Here is a 16,249-nt window from a genome sequence, read left to right as displayed (position 1 = left end):
ATAGTAGAAAACTTTCCTATAGGAGTAACTTTAAAACACATACACTAAAACCTACTTTTTTTCAAAAACAGTATTTTCAAAAGTGTATTTCACCTAGTCATTTTTCAAAGCATTTTTGCATATATTATCCTAATTTATCCTTTACTTGAAATTCTCTGTATTTTTAAAAACCAGTATGATCATGCCTACCTCACTAATGAAAGTTTCCCCAGGTCCCATTAACAGTGGCTGATGCTGGGACCTGGACTGAGATCTTTGTAACTTACAACTGCCCCCCATCCATGGGGATTGCATCCCAAGAGCAATCAGTGGGTTCCTGAAACCTTGGATCGTACTGAACGCTGTGTATTCTGTGCTTTTTCCTAATGCATACATACCCATAAGTCTAACTTGTACGTTAGGCACAGAAAGAGATCAATAATAATAAAATAAAACGATTATAATGATAGACAGTAATAAGTTATGTAAACGCGGTCTCTGTCAAAATGTCTTTGTCCTGTACTCAATTTTCCTTCTGTGATGAAGTAAGATGACAACAGGCCCTATTAAGTCTGAGTCCCTGGCGTCACTGCTCCTATACTTCCAAGCGTTGCTGAAGGAGGTGACAGCAACTTGGACACTAGCACTGTGCCGCCAAGACAGCTGACCTGATAACCCAGGAGTTCCTAAGGGACGAACAGGCGGGTCAGCGTTCACAGCGCGCAGGCCCTGGGCAAAGGGACGAACCAGGTCTGAAGAGGGACAGAGCACGAGCTCATTGAGCTACTCAAAACCACTCACAGTTTAAAACTTATAAATTATTTATTTCTGGAATTTTCCAGGTAATATTTTCAGATTGCCGTTGACCACAAATAACTGAACTGCGGAAAGCCAAAGGGGGGACAGCTGTAACACTGGGAACCGGCTAGACGTTCATCCCAATACTGCCTCCCTGAACCGAGAGCTGCCACCCTCTCCTTCGGACTCCCTGGTAACTGTGACCCAGAACCTGGCCCTGCCTTCCAAGCCAGGGACAGCATTACTTGTCAGCCTCGGAGGAGGAGGAGTGAACTTCCATTTACTCTAGTCATGTTTCTGAAATACATTTAAACGAAGACTTGGTTAAGCGAACCTTTTTTTCTAACACACTGACATATATTTAGAGATGCCTTTTTTAGTCCAAACAGCAATAGGACCAAGTAGTTCTCCCCTATCTTTCTGTATTTATTGAAGGATAAAATATATGTAATACAAGTCAATACTCTCTAATTAATTTTGGGTTTAAAAAACACTTTGGATTTTTATGCATGAGATTTTCTTGGTCTTATATTTTCAGTGACTCAAGGGAGAAAACCTCTTTTGTTAGCAAATGAATATTTATTGTAAATGAAATCACTAAAATCCATTAAATATCTAAATAAAAAGGGGAGCCCTGGTCAAGTAGTTCGGTTGGGTAGATCATTGTCCCTATACACCAAGCTTGCAGGTTCAATCCCTAGCCAGGGCCCATAAAAGCAACCAAGGAATGCATAGTGGAACAACAAATCAATGTCTCTCTCTCTAAAAAATCAATTAATTGATTAATATATCAATCAAATGAGAAGTGTAAGTTTTATTCAGTAATATATTTCAATTGTTTTAAAGTAATTCCTTAGCCTTTCTTGTAGAGATTAAAAACACATTTTTTAAACAATTGAATTCTAAGCATATCAAGGATTCTCTCCAACTGACCTGCCCTTCCCCCTAAAGGTTTCTCACAGAAGAAAAATAAAACAGTTATACAAAAACAACTGGCTAGAAAAAACTTTATATATCTGAGATGTAAACATGAGTGTGGTTCCTATTTTAAAAGAATCAAATGATAGAAAGCAAATTTTTGGACACAAAATATAAAACCACATACCTGTAACATGATTAATGAGGGAGACAACCAGATGGGGAAGCATGTAACGCAGAAGAGGGCTGATGTCGTATGTTTCAGAAATCCCATGAAGAATGGTAATAAGGTCAGGAACATTACACAAGTGAGGAAAGGGCCTTTGAAGAAACAAGTACATAAGGTGCTGACAAGTTACACAATGAATGGCAATTTATCTTCAAAAAATTATTCAAAATCATTTCCTTCACCTTTAATTATCATTTCTCAATTCAACTGTACGTACTTTTTTCCAAGACTCTCTGGCTTCTGTCTCTGCAGGAGCACTATCAAGCAGCCCAATCCATCCTTGATCAGAGAGGGAGTTTTAGTCAATGTTTTGATGATCTGTGAAGCCAGTGAGTTGACGACAGTATCTTCCATTGTCACTTTCACAGAAATCTGACATATTATCATATATGTTGCAGCTCTGTAATCGGGTAAGGATGATTTCAATCCCTAAATATTTTTTTAAATATACGAAAAAATAAAATATATTTTACTCTACTTAAAGTGTTATTTTACCTTGACAATTAGAAATACCATCAATTAGAGAGTAATACTACCTAATGAACACTCCTCAGAAGTAAAAACCGAGATGCTGACCCCCTTTCCTGAGTGGACACAGAGAAGAGACAAGTCTCTCGGACGAGAGGCAGGACTTCAGGGGTCCCCCACTCCCTTGCCACACACCCTAACAGAAGCCAACAAGCTCATCTTTTATATGCAAACGCCCACCCCCCCCCCGGGGGGAGGCCTCAATCAGAAACAGTGTCCCAGTGATGTCGATGACCCTGGCACACTGGTGAGATGCGAGAGCAGGATGTGGGACGGTGGCAGGCACCAAGACAACTGGGAGAAGCACTGAAATGCAGATGTCGGCACAAAAATAGTGACAAGGGCCTATGCCACAAAGACCCTCTAGCCCACCTGCCTTCCCAGGAGGTCTGGGGGCGAGGCTGTGCGTGAGGACAGGCAGAAACCGGAGCTGGCTGCCATGAGGCAGGCAGCGCCAAGGGCAGCTGGGAGAGGGGCCCAGAATTCTCCCTCAGAGGCCACAGGACCACCCCTGCCGGCACCCTGACTGCAGACTTCTGGCCTCCAGAACTGAGAGACTAGATTTTTGTCATTTTATGACCCAAAAAAGAACAAAATATATATACCTGGGAGGCAATGGCAGGGTCAAACAACCACCATTTATTCTTTAAGAAACTCTAATTAAGATCGTACTCTGGTACGTTTTTAAGATGGAAAAAGTTGTTTGTTTGTTTTTTTTACCTAAAAATTAAATCAACCATCTGAAATAAACTGTCCATTGTAGAACATTTGTCTAAGTTAAATTTTTAAAAGCAAGGACATTCCGTCAAGTACAAAATCATCTACCATACACTTGAGCAGAGCCAACCTTTTGGACATATGGAAATAGCTTAGCCACCACATTGTCCGATACATCCTCAGCAGCCACCAAAGAAGACACAATGGTAGAAGCATAGAAAGTTAAGAGAACCCTCAGCTGAGCTGAACTCCCAGGATACTCAGCAAAAACCTGGAAGAAAAGCACAAGCAAGACAAATTTAAGAGTGAAAGGCCAATTAATATAAGTATAAAAATATTTACAGTTCTTTTCAATGACCTCAGGCTGACATTTTAATTTTTACCATTTGCAACATTAATAATACACAAATTCAATGGTTAAATTAAATATAGCAAGACTGAATGAACAATCCTCGGACATCCTTAGACTGTCTCTTTTAACTGTTTAAACAATCACTGCAGAAAGAATCTGGTAAGCACTGACTCATTTTTGTACAACAGAAAAACTCCTTTGGAAATCAAAGACTGATCCCACCGCTCATGCTCCTGAACCGTTCACTTGACCAAAGGTACCACCCTCCCCCAGCGCCACCAACCTCTCCCGGGGCCACCATTACCAGGGAAGGCCTTGTGCATTTTCTCCATTCAGAGCAAGCCACATTCTAACAGAATTATACCTTCACAAAACAACGCACCACTCACCTTCACAGATTTTGTTACCAGGCTACAAATGAAATCCATGAATCCCAGATCTTTGTAGCAGTGGGTAATCAAGGTCCCCCTAGCTAAGGGCACTCCAGATTGCTGTCAGAAACAGAAAGCACAGTCACCGACAGGCCGTTACTTTTAAAGGACCCACTGTAGCAACAGCTCTACGTTGCTGCTATTCATAAATACAAAATACAGTCTCTCCTGACAACTGGTGGCAGAGACAAGGTGAACACCTAAAACTGGGCAAACCTTAGAAATTCAGAAGACAATGTCAGCAATGAAGGTAGGGGCACTCGGCAAAAAATGCCTATCTATCTACCACATGTGGCATCTTGATCTACCTAAATCTGAATCCTAAATTCTTAGTAACCCTACTGGCCAGCTTTGGTTTTTGAGCCAATGTTGGTATGGTTTCATCACTGCTTTACAGTTACTCTCGTAGTAAGTACCTCTAAGGACATGGCCGCCTTACACTGCTATTCCCACCACCTAACAATGTGCCTGGTATGCATCAGTGCTAAGGAGAAAGGGAAGTAAACTTTAACAGGTGAGTGGGGTCTGAAGACCTGAAACGAATATGACTAGAGAGCAGCAGGTCCCATGAGCAGGCTAGGGGGAAAATGACCTTCCTGTTAGCAGCGTGAATGTCGAACAGCTTGGTAAGAAGCTTCATCATAGGTTGGCTTTTTCTTGTTGGACATTCTTCAGTTCAAGTGCTTTTCATTCAAACTCTTAAATTCTCCTCCTTAAAAAATGCCCATCCTTTTCTTATTAATAATTCAGATCACTGACCTCACTGTCATAACTCACACAGCTGACTCTGCCCAGTCAATACATCTGCATCTGTTAGCCTACTTTTGTCCGCATCTGCCTTCCTCCGAGCTGGAATAGCTACACCCAAAATTTAGTAAAATTCCTAACATACATCTATTCTCCTCTGTGGTATCTTGCAAAGTGATAATGGCAAGTCAGTTGTACTACAAAATCATGCTACCTGATCTTAGTCAAACCCATCTATAAATGCAGTCATCTTTTAATTCACCTGTAAATTAATTCCTGGTATCTTCTTTACAGCTTTAATAATTTCTTAAAGCCCCTCAAGTTTTCCTTATCCTTTTAATTTTTGTTAAGTATTTCCCGCTTTTCTTTACCTCCATTTTTAAAGCTCTTTAATTCCAAAATTTAAAATACCACACAGTATAAAATAGTGGAAAGACGTAAGCTTTAAAATCGGATTTGAATTCAAACCCCAACTCCAAGTTTACAATTATGTAAACTCTATCAAGTAATTTAATTCTCTGATCCTGTCCTCATCTGAAAAAATGGAGTTCTGTGATGAAAACCCTAGATAATATAGGTAAATTGCCTAGCTTGATTACCGGGTATAAAATAAAAGCCAGCTGTTATCCACAACAAGGTGAACTGGAAGTCAGGAAATAAAAGTGATGGAGGTAACACTCGGAACTACTCTCAGAAGCACTGACTTAATTTTTTCCAAACTACATCTCTTAATCAAGATCTGTAATGATCACAGATATGTGTCATTCAACAATCATACCTTAACTGGCAACAACCAGAACCATTTGTGCTTTGAATTATTAATTTTCAGAAGCTGTATAACCCGCACGAATATTCTTGTCTCATGGTATGGTAGAACACAAGCAATAAGGCTATCTTGATTATAAAGATGGATGTGGAACCTGGGGAAAAAAAGCAAACAATGCAAACTGACACAAAATTTATAAGCATACACTGGGCTGTACGAAAAATCTGCTACTTTTTTTTGGTACTATGGCTCTAGTAGCGCTTAGTTATCTTTACCTTCATTCCGAACAATTTTGTTAGACTGTACTGACAGCTATCATATCAGCACGCATTTCTTAAAAAACATCAAAATTGGTGAATTTTTGTGCAGCCATTTCAATATTGAAGATAGAAGAAAATATGCAAAGTTGTTAGAATATTATGCTTTCTTATTTCAAGAAAGGTAAAAACGCAACTGAAACACAAAAAAAGATTTGTGCAGTGTATGGACAAGGTGCTGTCACTGATCAAATGTGTCAAAAGTGGTCTGCAAAGTTTCTCTGTATATTTTGGCCAAATAATTCTTTGCTGTGGGGCTGTCTTATGCACTGGAAGACATTTAGCAGCACCCCTGGCCTCTACCCACTATTTTGGCCAATAATGGGAGATGGCCAACACAGTCAAAATATCCAAATCAATGACGTTATTGGTGGAAAGGAAAAATGTGTCTTTTATTTTACGGAAAAAAAGTAACAGTATTTCCTTACATGTCCAAATCATATTATAAATGAGCTAAAACTACTTAGAATATCAGTAAGAACAGTCACATAACTATAGGATAGAGCAGTTAAACATTAATCCATCTATTCTGTATTAAAATACTCAACAGGGTACTGCCAATTCTTATGCAGTAATGTTTTTAATATTTGATATCAAAATTTATTTCCCGCTGACTTTCACCTTTGTCTGAACCTGTTATCACATTGACATAACTGTGGGATCACTGTAGTCAAAGCCACCAAGAAGCACCTGGCCCACAGGCAGCACCGCTCAGCTCTTCCTCATGCTCCCAAGTTCACCTTCCAAGCTTCCTAAATTATCGTAATTCTAAAACCAAAAGACTAATTAAACAGATAACCACATTACTTTGTTTGAATAAAAAAGAAATTATCAAATTACAACCCTATATAATTTGTCCACGAACTTCAAAACTTTGCATTGGTCCCTCCATCCTAATAAAAAATGGACAGATTTATTAATTCTGTCGCATACATTAAGTCCTTTCTAGCCTTCAACACCTAGCTCAAACGCCGCCTCTTCAAAGGTGCTTTCCTAATTCCCCCAGCCAAGTGGTCCCTCGTTCCTCTCTACACTCTCCCCTCCTTTTACCTGTATTGTTCCCAGCACGTCCCACCATTCTGCCTTTTCTTACTTCTTATATGTGACTTTATACCAGGCAAGATGTTCCTTTGTCCACTAAGCTTTCCTCAAGTACTTCAGGCAGCCCTACAAGCTGCAAACTTGGCATACACCTTTTCTTTTTGGCTAAACTTGTTTTTTGTATTATCTGAATGTCTGAAATAAGAATCTACTTTTAAATTTTGGAGAAATGAAAAGGGGCCAAATAGGAGAGTAGGGAATATGTTTTGTAAGTTCTCATGGAAAGAAAGAAGGAAGAGAGAGCGTGATCAGCCTCACCCGGTAAAGGAGAGGAGACGGAAAAGCGGCGCCAGATCGAGGGGTTTACAGAGGGTTTATCTGGGTGTGCTGCAGTGTAGCTACTCCAGGCCCTGGCAGATTCCTCTTTTGGAAACTTCAAAAAATATATAGGTCTTTTCATAAGTACTTTTATTAAAAAGTATTCAATTCCCTAAATACCATACCTATTATTTTCATGGTAAAAAAAAAAAAAGAGACAAAAATTACCCCGACTATCCAAACTCCACTTCCATTCTACCTATCAGTTCAATACTTATTTTTCTCTCAATCTCTGACCCCATTTTTCTTCCCCAGTTTTGGAACATAAGTAGTATCATTCTCCACCTATTATTGTATAATCTCCCTTTTTCATGAAACAGTATGTCTAAATCTCTTATCACTACAAACAGAACTTGAATTTTAACTTCATGATATAAAGCCATATATTGTGACGTTCCACAGTTTACATATTCCCTTATGCTTTTCCAATGTTTCACTATTACAATGGTGTAATGATATCCTTATAATAAAAATAAAAGATTACATTTAATGAGGAATAGTCTGCATACACCTTTAACCAAGGGCAGGATTTTAGAGGATACTAGTCCCCTCTTCCCAAACCACTGATTTTGTTATTCTAGCAACAAAAAAGTTTAGTAACTCCCTCTGCCCCAAATATGCAGTAACAACTGGTAACAGCAAAGTGACGTGCAGGCCTTAGAACTAACGAGGCTGGACCTCAAGGCCACCAGCAGTCCTGTGCTTCACTCTGAACAAACGCGAGTTCAGCAGCAGACGCGCACAGCCTTCTCACTGTCATCGTGCTCCTTTCCCCATCTCCAGACGTCACGTTAATCTCTTACTTACCTAATTTTTCAGCTTTACATTGATAAATGCTATCATTACTTAATTTTTTTTAAAGATCAAAGTTGTTAACCCATAATTATTTCTCTAAGTCCATTTGCTACCTGTGGATCAACCACTCCAGACACTTCTGTGCTGGCTTCAGCAGGAAGTAAGGTGACAAGTGAATAAGGAATAATGAAATGTTTTCATCCAGCTGCTTGTTCACCGCTTTGGTCTGAACGCTGCGCTCCAAGGTTTTCGCCAGCTGGCTGAACAGCGGGGCTTCAAACTGCTCGAAGGAAGGATCAATGCCAAGCAGCTCTTCCAGGCCAGTGCATCCTAGGAAAAGGCCAGTTTATTTGACAACTCTTTGCAAGAAAACTCTTCTCACCCCTCTTTTACAGTTTTACTCACCCCCTTAAAAAAAAAATCTGAGCTCTTTTAGCATGTATAATCTGTAACACAGCCCCCAAAACAGAGTTCTAACATTCAGTTAGAGAATAGCATTACACGGACTGGGAGGAACAAGTGCTCCCAGGCAGGGCCGTACTTTTGGTGTTTGTGAGTATCCCCTACAACAGCTAGGTCAGCCCCCCGGAGAGAGCGCCCGCTTCCCGGGCGCCTGCGGCTGGTCCTCCCCGCTGCGCACCGCAGTCTCATCATTTGACGACCTCCGCAGGCTCGCTGCCTCGTCTGCGAAATGCAGATGCTGCCACTTACACACGCCAGGCATGCAGCGCTCGGCTGTCATTCTCTCCCTAACAGCGTCAGTCCGCAAGTCAGAAACTGCTAAGGGAGCGGGCAGGTCATAGCAGAAAACAAGAAAATACACCACCACCCAGAAAACGCTTCACAGAGCTTCCTAAATAAAGGGACTCTCACCGATGGCAAAGGCGGTGTCCCGGTCGATGGTGGCCGCTTCCTTGGGGTCAAACAACAGAGAGGCAACTTCATCTCTAGATAAGAGGCTGGGGTCAGTCTGAGGGAGGGCGAGTCGCTGGAGCTGCTGGGCTAAGGACGTCATCTTTCCGCTGGCGGATTTCTGAAACTCGGGCTAGAAAACACATGGAGAAACTGCTGGTCAGGCTACCCCCCGCTTACGAGCAAGCGGCAAATGCCTCACGCACAAGCAGCTTTGGGCCGCACCAGAGCCCTGGCGGACACGAACTGACTGCGCCGGACGCGCGGACCCCGCAGGTGCCCCCACCAAAGCCACAGGATCATCTCGTTACCACAGCCCCCGGGCCGTGCCCGCGGCTCCCTCAGCCCGGCTCCGCAGACCTGAAAGCCGGCGGGCGCGGTACCCTGCCGCGGTCCACCACCGACCCACAGCCCCTGCTCACCGGTGCGCGACTTGGGCAGGACTTAGAACGCCAACTCCTCACGCCCGGTCCACATGGGAGCCCAGACCGGCTCTCGCCCGGAAACCTAGAGCACGCCCCGGGGCAGCTTCCGGTGCGGGCACTACGGCGAGAGAAAAAGTACAAGCTTGTGGGCGAAGCGAAACGATGGCTCCGCCTCCGTGCGCCCAGGCCCCGCCTTTGTGCGCCGGACTTGGACGCGGTGCCGCCCTCCGCGGGCGGGGCGGCCGTTGGCGGCCGGTCGCCGTCGAAGATTCCGGTCTCTGGGGGCGCCCGTGTGAGGCGCAAGTGTCGCCGCTCTGGCCCTGCCGTCACGCCTCCGCTGTGCACCACTGAGGTTTCTTTTCTTGTAAATGTACCCTGTTGATATATAATTTACGAATTAATTTACCTACTTCAGCCTGACAGTTCGGTGAGTTTCAACAGACTGTGTCGGTGTACTGTCGCCCCAGCCAGGACAGGCAGTTTCCGTGGCCCCCCCAGTTTCGCTGCCCCAGCGTCACCCGGTTAAAGCGCCGGGAGGCCCCGCCTGGCGGCGCACGGCCTCCCCCGGCGCGGTGCTGTGTGCGCGCAACAGCCCAAACCCCAAACCTCCTTGTCTGCGTCTTGCAGAAAAGAACAGGATTTTTAAGGTTCTGGTATCTATGTCGTCCTTCTAATGTGTCACGGGACTGTTACCTGCACGGAAGCAATTAGTTTTGGGAGAAATGGAAGTAGTAAGAAGTAGTAGTAGGCGTGTTTTATCCGTGAGACATATTTGCTTGTTTGCGATAAACATATCTTCAGTGTATTTTTAAAAGCTTTATCAAAGTGAAAATAAAAAGAAACGCCCTCCTGGCATTTGGTTGAATCCTTTCTACCTCAGTTCCGATGGAATTTGGTGCCACACGGAATTTTACTTTAGAAGTAAACTAAGAAACGATATAGTTTCTAAGCCAGAAGAAAGCAAGCCAGAGATTCAAAAATATTCTTTTTTAAAGTTTTGGTTTAAAAAATACACCATGATCTTGAATTATATTTTTTTCTTCATTTTAAAAGAATTCTCTGGATGTGTTCTTGATTGTTTTCTGATGACCACCTCCTTGTTTTGTGATTCCATACCCGTCTCCCTGTTTGACTCCATTCAATCTAGGACCAGAGCAAACTTACTTTCTCGTTGTTAATCGAATTTAAAATATCAGTTGCAGAGCAGGTGTGGCTCTGTGAGCCTGTCTAATAATCCTTTTCATAGATTTTGCTATTTTGCATTTTTGAACCCATAATTTTAGCTATAACTGGTACGTATTTCTTGACGTAAGGATGGGCGTTGTTTCCCCGGTGGCGTTTTAACCACATGCTCCTCCCCGATGGGAACCTCAGAGGGCGGAGGGGCGGATCCCAGTCCTCACGTCGATCACTGTTCGTGGCAAGGACTCTACGCCTAAAAGCAAATGTGTAGGAGCGGTTTGAGTTGTTTTTAAAGGCTAGGCTCCCTCCCGCACCCCACCCCATTTTAATCCCGAGGACAGATGCTCTGATCCATCCCATGTGCGCTTTGTGCCGCGCGAGGCCTGTGGTGGCGGGTGCTACTCCTGTGGAACTTTTATCCCACCGGGCAGTGTGGTAAGTGCTGTGGTGATAGTAACAAAGCCGTAGTCTGGGGGTGATGGAGGGAGGGCGTCACTTGTTTGAGTGGTTGGAGAAGGACTCTGAGGAGAGAACATTCAGGCTGAGACCTGAATGAGAAGCATTAAAGGAAACGATCATCCCAGACGGGACTTTTCTCCACCCACCACAGGCTCCTTTCTGCCCATCACAAATTCCACGCTTGTACTTTCTTCACAGCACTTAACACAACCTGCAATGATCTGATCTGCTTACCTGTTTCTGTCTTGTGTCCCCTCACTAGACGACTGTCTGCATGAAGCCTGCCCAAGATTCGCGGACCCAAGTAGGAGCACAAACGGAAACTTACCTACTGTCGGTCTAAATATTTAAAAATTATAAATCAACCTAATACACCATTCACTAGGAAATGTTATAACCGCCAACTTTGACACGTAAACATTTATGGTGACAAAATAAAAATGTTTTCATACGGATGAAAGACAGCAAATGTGAAAGATGACAATACTTTACTACTGTTTCCATCTGGGTAAAATATTCATTGGCTGCTGATTTTGGATAAGTAATAAAGACATAAAGAGCTAATACATTTCCTAAATATGTGGCTTTTGCCTTCCTTTTAGGAAAAATACCAATTATGTTGTTTAATACAGATTTCACAAATAGTATTCTATTGAAAAATTATCAAAAAAGACTAAAAAATAAAATATTCAAAATATATAAATTTAAATATATTCTCATAAAATATAAATTAAGTAAAAATTTAATACATTATATTTATTTTCACTTATTTTCAAAAGACTTATTTTCCTAGAAGCCAAAATACACATAAATTTTAAATAAAATTAAATAAAGCTAAAGTTTAAAAAACTTTGTAACTATTATTACCTTCTTAAATATTTTCATAAAAAGAAATTATTCACAAGTTTACTATTCAGTGTCCAACTAGTTGCCCACGTAAAGAATCAGTATTACCTTTCATGTTACAACTATATCTACCTCTATACAAATAAGTCTCATATGAATTGTTTACAAATAAGTCATATAAATTGTTAAATGACTCTCAGCAACCACATCCAATTGTTGAGAATACTACACTAACTCATGAGTACATCCAGAATCATAAATTGGAAAACAAAAGAAAACAAGAAATGACATGTTTGAAACTACTTAGAAATAATACTTCATTAAGCAAAACCCTATTATGTTCATGCAGTCTGAAAGCAGTGTGACAAGTTCATTGAGTTGGAGGTACTTCTGCCTTCAAATCCTCCCTGTGCATGGCAGCAGGGCCCAGAGCAGTACCACCCACAAATCCTCAGAGCATTCAAACAGCGTTGTCCAAGGGTGGTGTTAAAGACAGGGCCTTCTCATGCTCACTGCTGAAGCCTACTACAAAGTAGAGTGCCCGGGGTGTGGCTAACAGTATTAATTGGCTGAACTGTATCTTTCCTGTTCAAGAAATGTTTATCAGAATGCAAATGAATGAAAGTAGCATTCTTACAGGATAACTGAGTTATTCTAATGATTATAAAAATAAATTACTCAGAAACTTCAAAATTGTATTATCAATAGGTTATTTGCACCATGTATGCCAACTGATGGCATACCACCTACTTAAAATATATCTATTGATGAGAGCATATAATTAGGGATCTAATTTCAATATGAAATCTACGTTTTAGTCAAATGCTGACAATTACATGATGAGTTCAGTGATTGAGAAATCAAGTAGCTGTTTCTCCATATCGTGTCTCAAAGTCATTTGTGGTCTTATTGTTGCTGGTAGAAAGGGAGTTCTTTCACAGAGTCACTAGGAGAGCATTCCTGGAGACCACATGTAGGAGGATAAGGTGTGGTAAGGTTTATTTGGGTGGTGACAAAATAAATAGAAGCCTGCCCCCAGGTTCCCAATGTCTCATCTCCCAACTGCTCCACCATGGGGAAAGTTCCGCCTTGTCTTCATCAGGCCCAGGAACAGGGCCAGTGTCTGGACATTCTGCACCGTGGGTTCTGTCCATGTCTCCCCAGGCTGTGCCCAGGCCCAAGCTGAGAGCTCCAGAGAGCTGCTAAGGCCGCATGGCTGCTACACAGAGAGGGGACAAGCAAACAGGGCAGATGTGTGTTAGAGAAAGAGAGTGAAAGCAAGTGCTTTGTCAAGCTTGGGTTATATTATCTTGGGCTTGGGAAGGGCCAGGCACCCTTTCAAACCAATCAACTTCCCAATCACTCATAGGCTTGCGTTGGATCCTCCCCCTAACCAATCTATTTTCTAGACCAGGTGGTTCTGTGTTCCTTATCTGATCCTTTTCCCAGGCTAACTCCACGTGTTAGGGTCCCCATTTTAGTTCCTACTTAGTTCCTAGTGCCTCAAAGTGTGAGCACCTCCTGGCTTCTGTTGCAGTGTGCTTACCACACCCTGCAGTAATCCTCCTCCTGCCCGCTTAAGGGGATTAGGTCCTAAGGGTGGAGGTTGCCCCGGGGGAACTGTGAAGCTATAACTTTCTAGTGAGGCAGGCTTATGCTCCCTCCTTGATTAAACTTAATAATGTCTGATTCTTTTTGCTCCCTTCCTTTATTCATATATAGCTACCTATGCTAAGATTATCACCCAAAACTACAACTATCTTTCTGGTTATTTTGAAATAACTGGTAGGGAGCAATTTGGAAATCTGCCTGAGCGAATGCCTGCATTGCCTTTGGGAGCCAGCAGGTGACACCCAAGCATTTCCTGATCCCCAGTGCCCCCAGCAGTGTCCCAGAGACCTTATGGGAATGTAGTTTTCAGACTTTTAAAATTTGAAAACAGTGTACAACTATGTAAACATTGGATCATTAAGTCTTCCATATATTATAAAATGCAATACAAATAATGTTTTTAAGTGTTATTTAGAGAACCAAATGACTAAAATGTTCAGATTTTCTTAGCTAATGAGACTCATTCAAAGTCATTTGTTTAATGAATACACTAAATTGTAGGTGTGAGTAGCCTGAATCCCTTCCCCATCCACCTCATTCTAAGTTAATTTCTGTTGAATATTTGCTGCTGGGGAGGATTTTGTGTTGATTAGCGTAACGATGAAGTAGAGAACTGGGAAAGCCAGCAAGACACTACTAATAGGAATACAATGGCAAAGAATGAGCAGAAGATCCAGGAAAGTCTTTGTGGGGGTGGGGGGGCAGGGGAGAGATGGCGCAGGACTTGGCTCTGTGTGAGCAGGATTTGCAGAAGAACTTAGGGCAGAGAAAGCTGTGTGCAATATTAGACAAATAGAGAGTAGATAGAAAAAAATAAAAGCTTTTGCTTTGTGTGACATTTGGATTCTCCCTTTGGTATTCTTAAAAGACTTGTATGAAGAATTCAACTTATTTTAAGTTCTATTTGGGAGCCAGACTAATGCTTCTTGTATAACTATGTGCTGTAGCTACCTTAAAGACTCAGTAGGCAAGTCTAGTTTTATGTGGGTTATTTAAGTATACAAATGAAAGAGACAAAAATACCATTATTTCCTAGTCACATGATCATATACCTAGGAAAGCCAAGGATTCAGTCCTAAAAAACAATTGCATATAGTGTGAATTACAGGAAACTAGAGAGGTGCAAATACACACACAGACACGTATACATTTATGGGCATCAATAACATTTTATCTGTAATTGGGGGAAAACACAAGATAAAGTCCAATTTCCACTACACACACAAAGGACTTGAGAGAGAACTTAAATTGATAAATTCTTTGTGGAGAAAGTGTAAAACCTTATGGAAAATTAAAATGAAAGATCTGAATGAGTGGAGAAGATTGATAGATATATATACTCCTGGATGGAATTAAAAATGTATAAAATATCCCCGGTTAATTTATTTAATCGAGTCCTTAAAAAATCCCAGAATGGTTTAATTTGACAAAGTGTTTCTTAAATGGATATAAAAGAACAAGTAGAATACATTTTAAAAATTCTTGGACACAATGGAAAATATATAATAGGGGAGATTAACATCAGATATTAAAAATAAATGACAAAGCAACTACAAGTAAAAGAGTATAGCTCTGGAGCAAAAATAGCACCCAACTCAAAGAGCTAATCCAGAAACAGACCCCAATATATATGAGTATTTAACATAGTACAAGGTAAATATAGAAAACAATCAGGGAAGAAAATATCTACTAATCAACATTGGGGTAAGTAATTGGAATGGAATTTTAAAAAAATCAAAATAGATATTCACCTTAATCTATACTCAAGAATGGATTCCAGAATACAGAAATTACAGTTCTAACTAGAATGGAGTAGCAGAGAGCATGTTTACACCGCTACTGGAAACAATAAAAAAATGGACAAAATATATGAAACAATGGTTTTCAGGACACCTCATCAGGCAACTAAGTTTTCCAGTGATCCCAGAGAGACACGAGGTCCATTAGCACCTGTCAGAGTCTCCTGACCTTGGGCCAAGGAGAGGAAACCCAGCGGAACACAGCAGCCACTCTGAGTTGAGGAAACGGAGCTAAGAGCCCAGAAGAACAGGGTGGCCAGAGTAGCAGGACAGAGAACAAAAGAAGGACAGCTCTGAGGATCTGCAGAGTGTCCCCCCTGGAGGACTAGGCAGGCGTGCTTGTGAGGAAACTACCTAAAGCTAAGGAAGGAACTGGCTGCAGAGTTTAGAGGGGACAACACCTGCGTTCACACAAGGTTGGAGTCAGAAGGGAACTAACTGGCCCTGACCCAGCGCAGTCCAGTCCCTGCCACATCTCAACAGCAGGATAAGAAAGATAAAACTCTCCAAGTGACCTAACCACACTCCAGAGCAAAATTCAACAGTGTCTGAAGGAATACAGAAATATCCAACACCCACAAGGTGAACTTCACAATGCCCAGCATCCAATGAAAAGTCAGAAGACATGCAAAGATGGAATTAAATACAAAATATCATAAGAAAAAATGTCAGTTGAAACAGAACCAGAACTAATACAGATTTTAGAATCAACAGATAAGGGCAGTAAACAATTGTTCTATACACTATATATTCAAAAGTTAATAAAGACAGAATTTTTTTAAAAGGCTCACATTGAACTACTAAAGAGAAAACTACAGTGTATGAGATGAAAAATAAACTGCATGGCTTGATGGCTAAGTAGCTGTCACAGAGGAAAAGATCAGTAAACTGGAAGGCACAGCAACAAACTTTCCAGAGAAAAGAGGACTTTTAAAAATGAACAAGGCATCATGAAGCCATGGGGCAACTTCATGTGTACTAATGTTTGCAATTGGAGTCCCCAAAAGAAGGGCAGACAG

General features: G+C 41.5%; 1 protein-coding gene across 1 annotated transcript in view; it reads right to left on the bottom strand.

The window, feature by feature from the left end:
* The window catches only part of HEATR1 (HEAT repeat containing 1), a 46,499-nt gene extending 37,076 nt beyond the window's left edge, over window positions 1-9,423 (bottom strand). The window contains exons 1-8 of the mRNA XM_054584736.1: window positions 9,331-9,423; window positions 8,870-9,041; window positions 8,110-8,326; window positions 5,478-5,619; window positions 3,911-4,012; window positions 3,300-3,440; window positions 2,142-2,353; window positions 1,883-2,016 (exon numbers count right to left, since the gene is read on the bottom strand). Of these exons, the coding sequence (XP_054440711.1) occupies window positions 1,883-2,016; window positions 2,142-2,353; window positions 3,300-3,440; window positions 3,911-4,012; window positions 5,478-5,619; window positions 8,110-8,326; window positions 8,870-9,011 (1,090 nt within the window). The 5' untranslated portion in view covers window positions 9,012-9,041; window positions 9,331-9,423. The remainder of the gene's footprint in view (window positions 1-1,882; window positions 2,017-2,141; window positions 2,354-3,299; window positions 3,441-3,910; window positions 4,013-5,477; window positions 5,620-8,109; window positions 8,327-8,869; window positions 9,042-9,330) is intronic.
* Window positions 9,424-16,249: the final 6,826 nt, after the last annotated feature.

Source organism: Pteronotus mesoamericanus, unplaced genomic scaffold (genome assembly GCF_021234165.1).
Source record: "Pteronotus mesoamericanus isolate MK-2021 breed Mesoamerican mustached bat unplaced genomic scaffold, CSHL_Meso_final contig_120, whole genome shotgun sequence".
In the NCBI taxonomy this organism is placed as follows: domain Eukaryota; kingdom Metazoa; phylum Chordata; class Mammalia; order Chiroptera; family Mormoopidae; genus Pteronotus; species Pteronotus mesoamericanus.
This window is presented reverse-complemented; position numbering and strand designations above follow the sequence as displayed.